Source organism: Malaclemys terrapin, chromosome 6 (genome assembly GCF_027887155.1).
Source record: "Malaclemys terrapin pileata isolate rMalTer1 chromosome 6, rMalTer1.hap1, whole genome shotgun sequence".
Classification (NCBI taxonomy): domain Eukaryota; kingdom Metazoa; phylum Chordata; order Testudines; family Emydidae; genus Malaclemys; species Malaclemys terrapin.
In genome coordinates, this window is record NC_071510.1 from 10,811,509 (window position 1) to 10,829,185 (window position 17,677).

At 48.3% G+C, this 17,677-nt stretch overlaps 1 protein-coding gene across 2 annotated transcripts in view; it reads right to left on the bottom strand.

Annotated features, from left to right (window-relative positions):
- Nucleotides 1–10,195, bottom strand: part of PAX5 (paired box 5) — a 219,349-nt gene extending 209,154 nt beyond the window's left edge. For both annotated transcript variants that reach the window (XM_054032408.1, XM_054032406.1), the window contains exons 1-2: nt 10,141–10,195; nt 2,616–2,781 (exon numbers count right to left, since the gene is read on the bottom strand). In XM_054032408.1, coding sequence (XP_053888383.1) covers nt 2,616–2,781; nt 10,141–10,183 — 209 coding nt within the window. In that variant the 5' untranslated portion in view covers nt 10,184–10,195. The remainder of the gene's footprint in view (nt 1–2,615; nt 2,782–10,140) is intronic.
- Between the last annotated feature and the right edge of the window lie 7,482 nt (nt 10,196–17,677).

A 17,677-nucleotide genomic window follows, 5' to 3' on the forward strand; every position in this document is an offset into this window, starting at 1 on the left:
CTCTGGTAAGCTTAGTGCTACATTACCAACCACTCACAATTTTCATGGGGCAAATAAAAAATGGCAGCATTTATAAAAATTCCTCTGTGTAACCAGTCTCTCTCTCTCGGGCCAGCGTGTGTGAAGGATCACTGGTTGTTGCCCCTTGCTTACTGTTGCCTCCAGCTCTGGACAATCTAGCCAACAGGAAAATAGCCAACTGACAAGCAGTTTGGTGATGCATTTTGGACTCTGCAGACAGACAGGCCCCTCTGTTGCTGGGTAACAGTTTTGCCTCATTGAAGGACGTTGGCATAGAAGGTAAGGGCCTGATCTGAACCCCATTAAAATCAATGGAAAGATTCCAATGACTTTAAAGGGCATAAAATCAGGCCCTCATAGAGTCAGCCCCAGAATAACTTAATCCCAATTTCCCTGTAAAGCTGGGATAACCAAAGGGCAACCTGCAGGCCAACTAACCCTATAGAATTCCCCACTCTTCCCGCCTGGTTAGTCTCATCTTTAACCTGGGGCGTGGCCCACAGAGACTACAGCTCCCACAGTGCAATTCTCCCTCTCAATCTGGCCACCACCCCACACTGAAGACAGGGCAGCTGCAATCTGCTTGATTTTATGCAAATTAGATCCTGCCCTTGAGCTCCAGGCAGGTTGCCAATTCTCCCCTCAAATGGGCTCAGGGCAGACGCCCCCGTTGTAATGCTCCGTGAGCGATCAGCTAGTCGGCCTCCTTCTGCCGCCATCCAGATCCTAGCCCCAAAGGCTCACATTTATTTCCTTGACCGTTTCATGTTTTTTCCAACGTTTGACTAAAAACAAGCGGATTCAAAAACTTTCCGTTCCAGAATCTGGGATCAAAGGTTTTTGTGTGGAGCATTCGTATTTTTTCCCCACAGACGGCAGCTCCAATTACAGTGACATTTTACCCACCGTAATTATTAGTTATGAAAATAATGAGCTATGAAATTCCAATTTATTGTTGACAACTTAAATGACAAAACTCCAGAGCTGCTCTCGGAGCTCCATAATGCAAATATATCTAATGACAAATCTATTCAAATCTGAAACAGTAAAGTGGTTGGACTTTTCCTCGGTAGGCAAATGAGTTGCCTATTTATTAGCTCTGCACTGATACTAATAGAAATGGTTTGTAAATCTGCTAGAGTGGTAGGGTGTCACAAATAGGACCAGCACTCAGAACAGATTCAAAGATCAAACAGAATGGAGCAGCTTGTGGTAGGCAGGAAAGTCCCACACAAGAAAAGTCTCTCGCTCAGAAAGAGTAAAGATATCAGAGCTTATATGTCCTTTCACTTACACCAGTGTAAAATCAGGGGTAACTTTGTTGATTTCCAATGGAATTACACTGGAATAAAACGTGGCATGTGAGAGAAGAACCAGGTCCACTGGATTTCTGGGACCTTCTGTGCATATGACTGGTTCCTATGACATTAGCGCAGCAATCTGAATAGGACTGCAGAGAAGATTCTCCAGGAGAGACAATGGGTCTCATGGAATAAGGGTGAAAGAATCCTTAGCTTTGCCAAATTCATTTCATTTTGAGTACTGCATTTGTCCACGTGGGACTGCTGCTGCAGTTATTTCAGGGGGAAGAGTCTATGTACACTGCTAGACAAATGTTTGCTCTAACAATCTTTATAACTACAGTCCGGCCAATAAAACAGATCAATTAAAACGGAGGGGGGAAAGTGAAGATCAGAATATGACTAATGCCAGTGGAATGCAAACAATGAAGTTAATTCAATTGTTAATGCTCAATAAACATTTTAAAAACTTCTCTGAGTTATAGAGAGAAAATAGAAGGTAATAGAAAAGTATGGCCGCTAAAAGGTCCCAAGATACATGCGTTCCAGTTCATTTAAAACCAGTGATATGTGATATTCAGATTTGTGCACAAGGAGTTAAAATGCAGTGGTGACTTTCCTGAATCTAAATCAAGTTCAAAACCAAATTCTGACATGATCGAATTTTTTGAATTTACTATTGCTATACTACTTTGAGCATCTCCAATCAGAACAGATGGCTACTCTCCAAGTAGCAAAATTAAGAGAGTTCATGATTACTTATGGTACTTTGTGTTCTAATTAGGAATATATCTTATCACACGAATAAAACAAGCCTTAAAATGAAATTATTGTGACAAATTTCAAAAGAGGCCATGTAAATGAGTGTGCTGACTGACAACTGCTCTTGGTGGCTTTAGGTAGTGAAATTATGTGCTAAAAATAGAGTGTTCTTTAGAAAACAAAAGGGGTAGCTTTCACTGCCAGAGTCATAACTTCTGGTTTTTCCATTTTACTGCAGATGATGCACAGATTTGTCAATTTGTTCAGTGCACACAGGTGCAGGAAATGGCGACCACATGTGCCATCTCTCCCCTTCATTTCTTTAGTTATTTGCAAGAATTTTTTGGTGAAGTAAATAAACAAACAAATAAATAAATCGCTTTCACTTCCCAGGTCAGACATCTTAAATTGTGATCCTATACCATTTCCTGCCATTCCTAGGTCATTTCTATCTGTCTCTGTTTGACTTGTTTCTTGTTTCATCATCTTTGATCCAGTGTTTGATATTTTCCTTTACAGAAACAAAGTTACCTGCCAAGAATTTTGCTGACACAACCATGGCTGACCCGTAGCTGCCTGGAGATGTCACACGGCCTGACCCCTTGGTGGGCAAGTTCCACAATCCTTTGCCGGACAACATCAGGGAGTGGACGACCATTCACAAAAACACCCCCTAACTGATTCACTCCTCCATGTCCTGAAACACATGGGAAAAAAAACAAGCAGAAAAAAAACATCTTTGTGATAGTTGGAAGACACTTCTCTACTGCATTCTTGCTTAGCCAGAGATTCCTCCTTCACAATGATCAACCTCACTCCTCAAGAAGAGTTCAAACATTTTCAAATTACTGATCATCACTTACTGCCAAGGCAGGAAGAATTTTAAAAGTTGAAACCTAATTCTGTTCTCATAGCAATTTCACACCAATGTAACCCCACTGGCTTCAATGGAGTTCCTCCTGATTTAAGTGACATCAAAATCAGGCCCCTGGTTCGTAAAACAGCGTTTCAAACTACATTTTTAGGCCCAGACCAACAGTACTCAGGCAATATCTCCCCTTGAAACTAATGGGAGATGTTGCCTGAGTAAGAACTGCCTGGGTAAGCCCTGTAGCTGCATGGTAAAAAGGTGACTTTTAGTCTCCCTGCAAATATGAGGCTGTGTTCAAATAAGACTTGGACCATTTTCCTTATAAATTTAGTTTCAGTCAGTCAGAAAAGGGTTGCACTGAATGTAATGATCGTTTACTTCCCCCCCACCACCAAATGACTGCTTAATGCTTAATTTAATCAAAAGGGGGGGGGGATATGGAATGGCTTGTGCTGTTCTCGTTTACAGCGGCCTCTGCAGACATTATGGTCCCCAAATGAAATGTGAATGCTTAGCCCACACCTCTATATTAGTCTTTTTCTAGCAGATTTGCACTGTTCACCTTTAGCAAGGTGAATCATATATCTGATGTGAAATGGGACCCAGCTAGATGAGTAGCAGCTAACCTGTGTAAAACCAATGAACATGTAATAATCCCATGTAGCAAGTGACTAAATATAATTAATCCTCAAGGTGTTAATCATTCAAATTACTTATATCACAGAGGGCTGGCAAAACTGAAAACAAATAATAGCATGGACATCCCTGTTGCCAAAACTGGAACAAAAAAGTAATAAGAAAAATCTCTAGTTACAGGAAACTTGGACTATACAGAATAAGCTGACAGGTCAAATGCCTCAATGCTTAAAAAAAACAATTGTGTAAACTATTTTTATTTAAGTCCTGTTATTTCTCCCTTGATAAACTACTATCAAACTTTATAAACACCTTCTACAACTGTCAGAACACATAATGAATCCACATAAAATATTTGATTACTAAAGCCAGTCACTGAAGTTCCTTGTCAATTTCAGAAGTGAATCTTTTTTTCAGCACACCAGATCTTAGTGGAAGCTTCAGGTTCAAAGTGTTTCTGCTCCAAAAATAACTTTATTCGGAGCACATCAAGAGAAGTCTGAGGATAACCTTGTGCTGCATTTTCCAGAGTGAACCATCCCATCGTTTTAGGTTTACAGAGCCTATCCGTTTTGATTCTGAAATTCTTTTAAGGCCAGAAAAATAATGTCCTTATTGCTTTTAATACCAAAAAATAGCGGTACAACGCCACTTAACTGAAACAAATTAGCCTCGGGTTCCTTAGCAATTTCAATGATATTCAATTATTAACATCGTATTTAATAAAAAAAAAGGCAAAGCTCTATAGCTTTCCATCTAGAAAAGCAATTCAAAGTAGAAGAAAAGAAAGAAAGAAAATCTTGATATTGAAAGCTAAGACTTTGTTTTGGGAAGCGTTTTAATTTTGTAATTATTCCCTCCAAATATTACAAGTTCGGTGTTTGGTAGGCAGCGAGCTCTCCAGGCGTCAAAGGTTCCTTAATGCCCTAGAACAATTTACCCTCTAGATGGCAAATTAAACAAAGGACCCCTCTGCTTTCTGCTCGAAGTTCGAACGCACTCACTCTTCGCGGCCAGCCAGGCTCGCCGGCTCGCCCAGCAGCAGCCGCAGAAGCTGTGGTTCACCAGCTCTCCCCCCCCCCACTTCAGCAGGGCCAGGGGTTCAACTCCCTACGTGTTCTGACAGCTCTCTTCGGCGAAAGCGAAACCCCGATCGACTTGAACTTCCCTCCCAACTTCGGTGCCGTGTAGTGAGGCCAAACGGGAAACCGTCCGCATGTCCCCCAAAATCAGCACCTGCATGAGTTTCCCGGGGTGAGTTTCAAGCGTAAACGTGATTAGTAAAATACAGGCGGGGAAACGTAATGCCCTGATATTTGTTGTCAATAAATATTGGATGAAACCATTCTGTGACTTCAAATAGGTCATTCTCTAAAGGGAGTTATATTCCTGGGGAAAAAAACAACAACCCCGTGCATAACAAAGCTCTCTCTGCGGGTGAATAGCCCCAAATTGTTGCTGGGATCAGCCAGCCCCCAGTTTGGCTATGGGGGAATTCAAATGCTTTCGAGTCACAACAAAAATGCACTGCACCGGGAGGCACTCCCCAGCAAGCCGGACTTTCCCTCCAAGAGAATAGCTGCTAAATAATAAAGTTGGAGCGATAAATCATCAAGTAATAGTCGGTGGGTTTATTAAAACATATATAACGCTGGCAACCCACGGGGAGATCGTCTCTACGTGCAATAGCTTTGTGCTGAGGGAGAGATTTCTGAACCTGGGCAGGGTTGGAATCTGCTGGATTTCTAACAAAGGGAAGCTGCGCTATGCTAATGATCCGGCAAATTAGCCACCAGTTTGAAAATCTCTGTCTTCTCCGCACAGCTCTCAAATACTGCTGGTCTCCTGGAGGCAAATGAACACCCCGACCCCACCAGCTCACTCACTGCTTGCTCTCCTCTCCTCAAGAAATACAACCACTCTAGCTCTGATGCGAAGTCTTGAAGGCGCCATCCCCACTTGGCTTTCCAGGCGATGGAGACCCGTGATATTAACCAGCCCAGGCTCTGAGATTACCCTGCCTGTTCAGCTAGGGTCACTCTGCAGAGCAAATTGCTCAGCCAGTGTGAATTGTGCTCCCTGCCTTCGTGAGCTGGAGCAGGAGAGGTTAAATTAGGTTAAAATAATCTGCAGCAGGGGTAAAAGAGCCTTTTACGGGCAGTTAACGGGCCTTCGGATTTGTACCCTTCATCTTCGGGCCGGAGAAATGTATGGGATGGGAAAGGAATAGCTAGTTCAAATGAAAGGAAAACGATCCATCCGTGGGGATGCCTTCTCCTCTTCCGCTGTATTTGTCCCCATTATCACCCACTTCTGTGGCTAGCAGAGGGAAGTTCTCACTGAAGGAAGGCAAAGAAAAATGCTTTCAAAAAATCAGATCTTCTTTACTGCCGCCAATCAACCTGCAGAGTACAGGGTACAGGCCACGGCGAGTCTAGCAGGGCCAACTCTGGGAGTTTGGCAGGGCAACAGTAACTAGTCTCTCCCTGTGAAAAATACACGTTATTAAATAACTAGGTCGTCTGTGTTTTCCGGGGGGTTACACAAGAGAACTGCACTGTGCCACGCATTATAAAAGTACAAAACATCTAAGTCTGGGGCAAGTTTGTAGCACTCTATACTACTGTGCCTTTTACTGAGAAATTTTAAAGCAATTTGAACTATGGAGAATATATATACTATATATTTATGTATTGTGTGTATGGTTAGGTGACTATAATATAATATAATATAATATAATTCATACATGTATGCATATATACATATGTCTGTACATATGTATTGTATAGTCTTCATTGAGAAATATTCAAGTATATAATACATATAGACATATATATGTCTATATACATGGCTGGATGGATTGTGTGTGTATTGTTGTGTCTCTATGTTATAATATATATGTATATTACATATACACACAACAGTACACACACAATACATACATGTATAGAATATATTCATATATATGTGTGTAATGTGCGTATATATGCATATCTGTGAGGGAAAGAAGTATAGAGATATGCCTCTATGAATACACACACATTATAGCAGCTGTTTAAGCATTAAATCCAGCATTGCTCCATCGATTGGCTGTAAGTGAAAGGGTTGCTGATTCACAGCAGAGCCAACCCATTTGTTAACAGGGGTATTAAAGAAAGTTTAAAAAAAAAAATTACTATAAGTGTCATTGCGAAAAATAACCCCCGGGGTGTTCTTTGCAAATATTACCTCGCCCCTAGAAACGGGTGGGAACTCTTTTGCAGAAGGTAAAACTAAGTGCCACCACCTCAGGGAACAAAACACCTTTACAAGTCTTTTCCCACTCGGTTCTCACGATTAGAAAACGATGGGCGAGCCGGGCAGACGAACAGACAGAGAGGCGCCCTTCTAAGGGAATTCTCATTGACTTTCTCAATGTGTCCGGCGTTTATTTGGAAAGTCCATCCCGTAACTGTCCAGTTGGCGGGCCCTTCTTTTCCAGCCTAGTCCCGTTGCAAGGGGATCCTGGCTGGCTCATTCGCACGGATTGCTGCTTGGGTGGATTTCAGCTGCAAAGGCTGCCCCAGTGCTAGGGGAAGCGGCTGACTCAGCGCATTCTCATTTGGTCTATTTCCTCCCCCAGTTGAAAGGTGCGCGCTAGACTCCCTCTCCTCGCCCAGCGATCAGATTGCCCCTCAAAGACAAACGTCCAATAGGAAAGGAAGGAGCTGTCGGATTATTAGGATTTGGTTTGGGGCTCATTTTAGCGCAGGTGTGATCTGGCCAAGATCTTTATAGTCGGTACATCAACCCACGTGCAAACTGGGAACGTTAGTAGCCAAAATGCCCTGCGCCTTAGCGCGTCACATCTCAGCCTTTCCCCTCGCCCCCGTGGGGAGCAAAAAGCAGGAAAAGTTGAACGACCAAAACTTTTAGAAAGAGGAAATGCCCAGGGGCTAGGGGCGGGGTCGTTCACAAGCTATGGAAAGCGATGGAGGTGGGGGACTTGGTCTTAACCGCGTGCTGGTTATTGTTGTTGTTAAGTAGCAGAAGAATCACCCCCAGCTCGAACAGCCAGACCACTGACTAGACTTTCGGGGTGAGTCCCCGCTCCAGCCAACCTATTGCTTGGGGAGGTATTGAAACTAAGAAACACGCCATTAAGATCCCACCTATTAACAGCTTTACCTATGCTCCCATGTCTCAAACAAGTAGAAATACTGGGGCGTGCTACCACACCGATTGGGTTTGTCCCCACCTGTAAAAATCTGACTTTCCTGGTAGTAAAAGCATAGCACAATGCAACTACACTTAGTCCTTCCTTACTACACACTGCATCCAGGCTGGATTCGGGGGCTCGGTGCTTGTAGGTTTCAAGCTTTCCCCTCCAACGAGAAAGAAGAAACGATGTGGGATTGTTATTCCTGGGCCAGAAAAACCCGCAGGCATCGTAAGCACTCCGCTCTCGGCTCAGCATTTGTTCTCCCGCTGTGTGACGGCTTTGCTAGACTTCCTTAGGAAATGATGCCTCTGGTTAGGGCATTCCGCTCTCTGCTCTCGGCTCCAAATGCGGTTTTAGGTTGGGGGTATTTCTGATGGGGCTGGCGTTAGCTGGCTTCGCCCACTGAACCACCATTTGTGACAACAGAACAGCTGAAAATTCAGCCAGAAATCCTTTCTTTCGGAGTCAGTCGCACTAAATCTCTCCAGAAACAGATTGACTACAATAGCAAAAGGCATCATAATCAAACTGGGGGTTTGCCCCTCCGTTTCTTTTTCTCCCCTTACATTCCTGCAGAATATATTGATTTATCATTATTTAGGTTAATGGAGGAAGCAGCTAAGTCCCTTAGTGGCTTTTCCACATATGGTTGCCCGTCAAATTAGCAGCAAGACAACTCCACGAGAAATCTTGTTTTTCACTGTTAATCATATTGCAAACTGTCGTTCTCCTAAATGAAAAGCTCGATTTGCACATCAGTTACAATATTTTGATTTGTAAATTTAAAAAAAAAATCAAAATCAATTTTTCCATTTACAGTTTGCCTTTTTTTAAAGGCGGGTTATTTTGAAAATGTTTTAAATGTCTCATTCGATTTAGCTAAAAAATAACCTTAGTTCTTTTAATCAAAAAATGTTGCATTTTTCTTTGTAGTTCATCTTATACACTTCCCGGTAAGTTCACAGTTTGCCCTTCTATAGTCATCTACTGTGTGTCCTATTCTGAATTTATATTATTATTAGATAGATAGATAGATAGATAGATAGATAGATAGATAGATAGATAGATAGATAGATAGATAGATAGATAGATAGTTAGATAATGTCTATCTATATATCACGTTCTTTTCTTTTGAAAACAAATCTGTCTTGGCTAAAAGGCTGGAGTGCATAAGGGAAATGTGATTAGTTCTACTTTATATTTCCTTGAAATCTCAAGATCTAATCCAGCATTTAACTCACCATGAGAGAAGATGTCATTTCACATAACACTGTGTTAATGGATAAATCTTCTCCCAGCCTTTCAAGCACAACAAACCTCAAGCAAACACATTACACACATTCTGCTAACTTACACAGCTAGTTCTAACATTTGGACTCTGTTGTCCATTCTGCCTCACTTAGACTTTGATGTTGCAAAAATTAATTCTATGTTTTTAGAAGAAAATTATTTTAGACTCAGTTTATCATTGATAACTGCTGGGTGTTTTTAGGCTAAATCGATATTTTAAATTTGGAAAAAAATGCTGCAGACCAAACTTTTCTGTATCTTTCAAACACAATGTTTTCTCTGAGAGAACGAGAGCGAGAGAGAGAGATTTGATTTAGAAATATTTGTACATCAATTCATTCTTTTAGAGAGTAAATGATACACACTGAAAGAGGCTGTTTCTAATATTTCCAAGCCCTATTTTTCTAGTAAAGATTTGTCTTTAAAAATTATCTGTACATAAATAATTGAGAAATAGTAAAAGTCGACTAAGGAAACCCTCAACTTTTTAAGCCATCCAAAAAAAGGGGAGGGGGAGACTTACAAAAAAGGACAGGTCTGTTTGGTGGAACTATTTAAGCGGTTTGATTGTACTGCTTACTTTTGGCACTTGAATCTCACTGTGAGATGGCAAAGTTCTAACAAAATAAAACGCGCAATCCTCTCTGTCGTTCTCACCCGGTGGTTTTAGTACCTGATCTAGGTAAATCAATGTTTGAAATTTGCATTCTGGTTCTCTCTGTGCACTCTGTCTCTGGCTTTCATAATACAATGATTAGCAAGGGCTGGTCGGAGTGGCATGTATATAGGGATATAGGTGACACATATTCTCTAGAAATACCGCAGAAGTTTATCTCGCGAATTCAAGGGGGAACGAGCGAGCCAGCGGCGGCTGTTGTTTTCTTTTCCATCCTCCCTGCAAAGCGCAGGTCAAGTGCTGCTGGTCCTCGCTAGTGGTGCCCAGAGGCAGCTACACCGACCCCCCTTTAATAACCGCTCGGGACGCTGCGTGATCGGACAAGGCAGGGTGGCTGGATCGGTGCTAAATGTCAGAGAAGTGGAACTAGCCGCCTACTTACTATGCATTGCTGCAAACGGGTCGTGCTTACAATGTATTTCCATCGGAGCGGTCCCCAGCAGCTTCCCGGTCAGGTATAAACTCCCCGGCGCTCGGCCCCGCTCCGTCAGCCCAAACTGCGGGGACTTACTGCCCAGACCTCTCGCTCCACGCCGGCAACAAACCCCCACACAAAGATCCTTCCCGGCGCGGCAATGTCCGGTCACTCCCGCCCGGCGGCGGGACGGGACCTGGGGAGGAGTTCGGGACGGTCCGGTTCCCAGTCCCGCCCGGTCCCTGCCGGTCTCCGGCTGGCGCTGGGGCGGGCGGGGGGTTCCCAGCGGCGGAGCGGGTCAGGGCGCCATGGAGAAGGTCAGCAGAGCCCCGGGCGGGCACAGCTCCTCAGGCGGGTCCGGAGCAATCCAGGGGCTGGAGAGGCGCGGAGCGGGACCCCGCGATCCCGGACCGGGCTGCGGGGTGAGCTGGGTGCCGGGGCCGGACTGTCGGGGGCTCCCCGCCCCGGGGAAGCTGGAGGGCGCTGGGCGAGCCGGGCCGGGGGCTCCGACCATGCCGGGCGGGCTGCTCGGCTCCCTCACGCCCGCCGCTCCGCCCCGGCGGGCTCCGGCGCCCGGCGCTGCGCTCCCATCCCGCTGCCCGTCTCGGCTGCCCCGCGGCTACTGCGCGCCCATGGCGGAGCGAGGCGCCTGGCCGGAGCCGCCTTCAGGACCCCGCTGCATGTGGACAGCGGCGCGGGGCTCAGCCTCTGGGAGCGGGCGGGGGCGGGGGCCGTCACTCACCCGCCCGCGGGCCAATCGGAAAAGTAAAGTTGCCGGCCGCCCCGCATTGGCTGCCGGGCGGGGCCGGCTGCGATTAGCCAGCTCCCGACCAATCGGAGAGCGGGGGCGGGGCCGGTTCATTGACAAACCGGGGGGAGTATGAGAGGGGGGGGGGGAGCCGGCCAGCCACCACCTCGGGCTGCTTCTCCCGGGGCGCCCCTCCCCCGCGCTGGGGCAGCGTGGGGCCCACCCGGCTGGGGGAGGGGGGAGGCTGCGTTACCCCCGGGGATGGGGGCGCGGGGGGGCGGCCTGGGGCCGCAGGGGGAGTAGGGGACACACCGCTCAGGATCGGGCCCCCGACCCGCGCCACAGCTGCACCCAAAAGGCCGGGCGCCCTGATCTGTCCTGGCCACTCCCGCTCCTCCCTGTGCCGCTTGGAAAGCACCGCAAAGCGCGGGCCAGCGGGTCCCGCCAGGAGCTGCCGGCGAACGGACCCCTAGCGAGCTCCCCAGCCCCGCCAAGGACAGGCCCCGAGGCCAAGCTGAGATCGGGGGCGGATTTTTTTCCCCCTCTCCAACTTTTTCGTCTCCAGTAAAAGTGAAACTCTTTCCCCTCGCCCCCCTCCCCCCCCCCCCCGGTATTTTCACTCCCAAGTTAATGAGAGGGCGGCAAAAAAAAAACCCACTATAGCAATTGTTTAAAAAAAGGCACTTTCACAAAGTCACAGAAGGGTGCTCCCTTTTACAGAGGGAACCGCGAAATGAGAGCGGCCCGATAATGATCATGAAATATACTGAGGAGCTCGCCGCCTCTCCCCGGCTTCAGAGCGCGGCGTATGACACACCTCACAAAAGAGATTCGATACCGTCTAGTTTGCTCCTGGTTATTATTCTGCCTTCATGAAATCTATAGTTATTACCGGATCTCGTTGCATATGCTTGGCAGAATTAAGTATCTGTGCCCTCCCTTTGTTATATTTCTTTCCTCCTATGATAACTTTGTGCAGCAAGTGCATCATCAATAATATATTGTATAGGTGTCCATATATACACCCCGCCTATATCGCTGTGCATATGAGAGTGAATCTATTTATACGGACTGTATCTACACAGTCACACACATATATAGTTCTGGGTATAATTATATGATACACATAGACTCATATTTATAGCACATGTAATTTATATTATGTATAACCTGTATATCGAACATACTATAAATTATGACTGTGTATCATATAATTACACTCAGGAGAATATATATATATATTGTGTGTGTGTAATTCTATGATCTATAAATATATAAAATAATGACTCTATATAGGAGTATGCATATATATATAGAATTATACACAGGACTCATATATACATGCATGTATATGACATATATATATGCATGCTCCTATACTAATTAATATAATATAATATAATATATATCACTCTGTGTGTGAAGATACATATAATAACCTCACAGAGAGAGAGAGAAGCAGAAAGAATCCTTTCCCTGTCTGAAGTGACTAGCTGAAGCAAAGCACTGCTAAATTGTGTATTGTGGGTGTGACGATTGGTTAGCCTGTTTTGTTCGCTTGCTTTCCACACTGATAATAGGGGATCTAAAGCTGACAGGGAACCGGGCGTCACTGAAGCAGGGAGGTTGTCTAAACCAGTGTGGCCCAGGCCCAAAGAAGGGATCACTGACTCGTGTAGCTGTGGCAGGAACCCGCCCCTGGGTATTTCCCGGGGGACTCTGTCCCGGGGTCTGGCCGGCAGAGGAGAGGCCCTGGCCTGCCCCTGGCCGCGCTGTGTGTTAGGGGCAGAGGGGAATCGCCCTGCTGTGCTGGGAGGGGGGTGGCTGATCTGAGAGCCCTGCGGGAAGTGATGCGCGCCGACGACTCAGCTCACTCTGCGGAGCGGCCACCGACGCCCAGGGGCTACTGGCCTCAGCGCTATTCGGCCTCCCCCAGCCCAAGCCCTTGGCCTCCCTCCCTCGCCCTGCAGCGGAACCTCGGGCCTGTTTCTGGCCGGGCAGCTGCAAGGCACGATGCTCTCTGTTGTCTGGACGCTGAGCCCGGGGGTCCGGACACCTCTCCCCGCTGTTGGGCACCGGGCCGAGCCTTCCCCGCTGCAGGCAGTGCCCGGCCGCTCAGGAGCACGGAGCCAGGGCGGGATTTAGCTGGGAGTTTGCGCCTCCATCGACACGGGGCTGCTGGACGCCAGTGCGCAGCATTTCCCAGGCCCGCGCTGCCCAGGGGAGAGGTCTGGAGAGACATAAACAGGGCCAAGCGCTTCGCTCCGGAGCCTGCCCTTGGCCTCCCCGGGAGCAAGGCCTGTGCAGTCTCGCCCGGGGGGGGGGGCTGCTCATTAACCCCCCCCCCAGGGCAGCCCATTCCGGGGCCATAGGGCAGGGCGGGCCCCAGCCCGGGCAGGTGGGACTCGCTTAGTCCTAGAGGGGGCGGTAGGAGCGAATCTAGCCCCGGGCAGACACCAAGGAGAAATGGGGCGTTTCTGGAAAGTGAGAGGAGGTGCCCCCAGGACACTACAGAGAGGCCAGGCAGGCCTTGCCCCCCAAGGTCTCGCACTGCTTCGTGGTTTTCATGGTGTGAAGCCGCGCTTCCTTGGTCTCGTGTGCCCGGGGATCTCCAGACCCGTGTGATTGCTGGCACCCACGCCAGGGCCCTGTGCACCCAGCGCTAACACGCCTCATGCGGGCGGACGTGTTCCCTGGAAGCCTGGTTCAAAGGCCGGCCTGCTGCTCGCCTCTGTCCAAGAGACTCGTGGAACAGTTTGGGGAAACCTTATTGGGCAGGTCTACGCTTTGCTGAAGTGACTTGGGCTGAGCCGGATCACACAGACAGCGTCCACACGGCGCCTGGTCTTCCTAGCGCACGAACGAGTTTGAGCCAGAGCAGTGGAAGCCATTTGCCAAAGGGAAGCTGCAGCAGAAGTCACTGCCACGGGCAGCACTTGCTTTTATTCGGTGCCATACGCTCGCTGGCATTTATGACTAGTTATTAATTATTATTATTATTATTATTTGCTCTAAACGCCTCGTTTCTAGTCCTGACTCGCCATTACTCCCCTCTACCCACCTCCCTTTTTTTTTCCTTCGGCCCCGTTGTCTTTCCAAGGGGCTGCGGGCTCGGCGCTGTACAGTTTAACGCCTAACACCGCTCGGATTTGCCGGCCCTTTCCAAACAGCCCTCTCCTCTCGCTGGGTTCCTCCCTGCTTGTATCCAGGAGCTCTCCCCACGCGCTGCTGCAGCCTTATGAAATTAACAGTAGGGGGAGTTCCTGCCTGGCAAACTCTGACCCTCTACATCGGGAGCACAAGTGTCTTCTCCAAAAACCAGCCTCCTCTCCTCTTGCGCGCCTGATGTGTGCTTGTACCTGGGACCTCACACGCAGCCACGCTTGGCTCTTCTTTGGGCGCCGGGTATTGACCCGCGGGGTGCAGCTCCCAGGCTGTTCGGAACCCACGTGTAAAATACAACCGGGCACACACCTTTCCCCGGGCTTCGGCCGCCAAATGCGCTGCCTTGAATCTGTCTCGTACGCGCCCGCCCAAAGTCTAGACTGCGCTGTGCCAAACAGGGGTCGGTGAAGTTTGGGGAGGAAAACTGGCGGCGGGGCGTTTACACGCTTAAAGGGAAAGGAGTCCCGCGATACACTGCACTGAACATCCTCAGCGGGCATTAAGTGTATTCTCTCAGCTTCCTTCCAGAAGTGCTAATCGACAAGGCACAGAGTCCATGCGCTACCTTATCCACTGTATCCCTAACGCGCTGATTACAGCGGAGTGTCTGTCACTGCTTTTGGTAGCCCTTGTCTAATCAAAACCCTGGAACCTCTCCCGCAGCTGGCAAACACCTTCCTGTGTGTGCAAATCTCCAGCTCCCGAAACTGCCAAACTCGGAGCTTGTCCCACTTGCGCCCAGCCACAGACAGAGGAAAGCAGTCCTGACCTTACAACTTAGATATAGTGAAGATCAGGTTTGTGCCGCGTCTTTCCCGCTCTGCCCAGGGGTTGCGGTTTAATTCTGCACACCAGGCGCCAGACTCGGACGGGTCGGTGTTTTTTTCGAGGGTTAGAGAAGGGAGGGTGGGGGTCAGGACAGGGTGGGGGGGGGTTCAAATTCTGACCTGATCATTTCCACTTAGCACCCGGAGAGCGCTTGAAAAATCACACCGCCCTAACAACATGCAAAAATCTCCGCAAAAGCCTTTCGCTGTCGGTTTCAATCGAGAAGGGAAATTACACCTTCCGAGAGTTTTCGCTGGGAAAAAAAATCTTATTGGTAACACCAATTTGGACCACGCGGGATCCCTTAGAAGTCCCGAACTGCTGCAAGATCTCTTTGGCTAACGGCGAGCAGCCTGCCCTGGGGCGCTCGGGTTTAATGAGCTGTAGCCAGCGTGTGCCAGGCACCAATACTTTGAAGGGTTTAGAGAGAGCCTCAAAAGGACACAGGAGGCGGGTGAAACTTGTATCAAAACATGATAAATTCGCCTGCATCCAGCCCACGTCGCTGGAGCTGGCAGGAGTTTACTTTAAAACTGGCACAAAGTGGGCATCAAAGGCGACTTTTGCGAAGGACAAATACATTGGAAGAGGATTTCCCTTTAACTTTCCATCACCACCCTGGTCCCTTCCCCCCAACTTCTAGAGACACAGTCTGGGGAGAGTCCTAGCAGGCTTCCCGTATTGCACCGTCAGCTTTTTTTGAGCAAATAAATAATATAATAAAAACAATCAGGCGTCTTATTTCTGACTAGCCCATCTGAGTTTCTTGCATCCCGGCCAAACGATGCTAACATGCCCATTCCGTGGGACTGGCTCTGCACTGGGAAATATATATCTATTTACCCAACTATCAAATCTGGCGTACAGTGATTTCCGACATCACGTGCTAAGCTGTGGTCACCAGCCACACGAAGTTCTCAGCACATCATTGCACCAGGAATGTTGATGGTTATTAACTATCTATTTTAGAGGTTTGCCTGGAGCAAGGCATTTACCATTAGATCCGCCTTGTTAGTTCTTATTTCAATCTCCCACTCCCGTGATGTGCCCTGGTGAGGCAGAGGGTTTATTGCAGACCAAAACCTCCCCTCTCCTGATCCCCCTCTCCCCTTTAAACCCGTGTAAGATAAATAATGCAGTTGCCATTCTCGTGGCGGACCTCGAGGTCACCCAACTCCCACCCCCTTCTTTTTAAGAGCTAGAAACCATCTCAAATAAAGTAGTGATGGGGGATGATGTAAACCCACCCAGGACGGCAAAAGCCGGGAGTGGAAGCGTGGGTCCCACGTGTGTTGCACCGGGGAGTGTTTGACAGTGAGATCAGAGTTGAAAGTAAACAAGTCTATAGATTATTTCACGGGTCACAGAGGGGGAAAGCGCCTCCCTTAACAGACTCACTAGATTCAGTGGCATGAGAAGCACCGGGAGACTAGATTGTCCATCAACCCTCGTTTAACCCCAGGCACGAAAAACCAGGGGGGTAAGATTCTCCCCCCTCCAGCCTGTGCAAAGCCTGCAGCCCGACAGCTGCAGGTATCCCTTGACCGCTTGAGGCGAGAAGATTTGAGTTGATCCGTGTTACTATGCGCTAGGTACCTCCCCAACCCCCACCTAGAGACGGAGACTGGCAGAGCACACCAGAGGATTTGGGGATCTTCCCTGTCACTAGCCACGTGAATACCTTTTTTTTCTTTTTCTTTTTCTTTTTTTTTTCGGGAGAGGATGCAGCTGTGATTGGATGTCTGCCAGGCAGGCTCCCTTTTCCAACTCTAGGTTGGGGAAATGGACACTGCTAGGCAGGGTGGCAGGTGGAATTTGCAAACAGTCATTTAGATCCGCTCCATTTCCAGAGCAGAGGTGTCGTCCTCGTTTGAAAGCTCTGAGGACGAAGGCATTTTGTTTCACACTAAATTGGGGGCCAGAATCTCCCCCCAAAGCCTCCAAAATAAAGTAATCACCTAATGAAGGTACCGATTTCTGGGGGAGTGGAGTGGAGGGGGGGTGAAATGCACAGCTGCTGGGCTCGGCCTCTCGTGTTTAGAAACACTTGCTCTCTGAGGCAGAAGAAGGCATTTGGGGCACACGAAGGCACCAGCTCTTAAAGGAGGAAGACCAGATCGCAAATGACAGAAATCGGTTTAAGGAAAGCCAGTTGAGTGAGGCTGGGAGCAATAGGCCATACAAAATGAAGCTGAAAATTACTTCCGCTGCTCCATTTACCCTTTCTGTTTCGAGTTTCCTGCTGTAGTGTGTGTACGGACTGGGGTAAAACCAGGGGCGAGAGCCGGCCCGGAGGTCTAGTCACCTTGCTCCAACCATCATGCCCCCACTCCCAATCTTTGCACCAGTCCGCCGGCCAGCGCCGGGTGTGATGTCTGCCATTTACACAGCAGACACAGATTGTGTTTTCTTTCCAAGCCAGGGGAGACAAGACAGCGATTTGGAGGGAGGTATCATCGGAGCGGGACACAAGAGCAAGCACAGAGCGCACAGCGCCGATTTCCGTCCAGAGTGAACACGGGGCACAAAGTTTAGGACGATAACTACAGACCGGGCCTAGGGAAAAGCCCCCCCCCCCCCCAGCCCAGCAAAGCAAAGCGTGCCAGGAGAAGCCGGGGGGACGGGTGGCATAGTGGAGCGGGGAGAGGACAGTTCATAGACACTTTTTAAAGCTATGTGTCCAGAGGATTCTGGGGTTCCTTGTCTCCTTCCCCTGATCTCCCTGGGGGGGGGGGTGTCTGGGCTCTCCCCACCTGCCTGTGG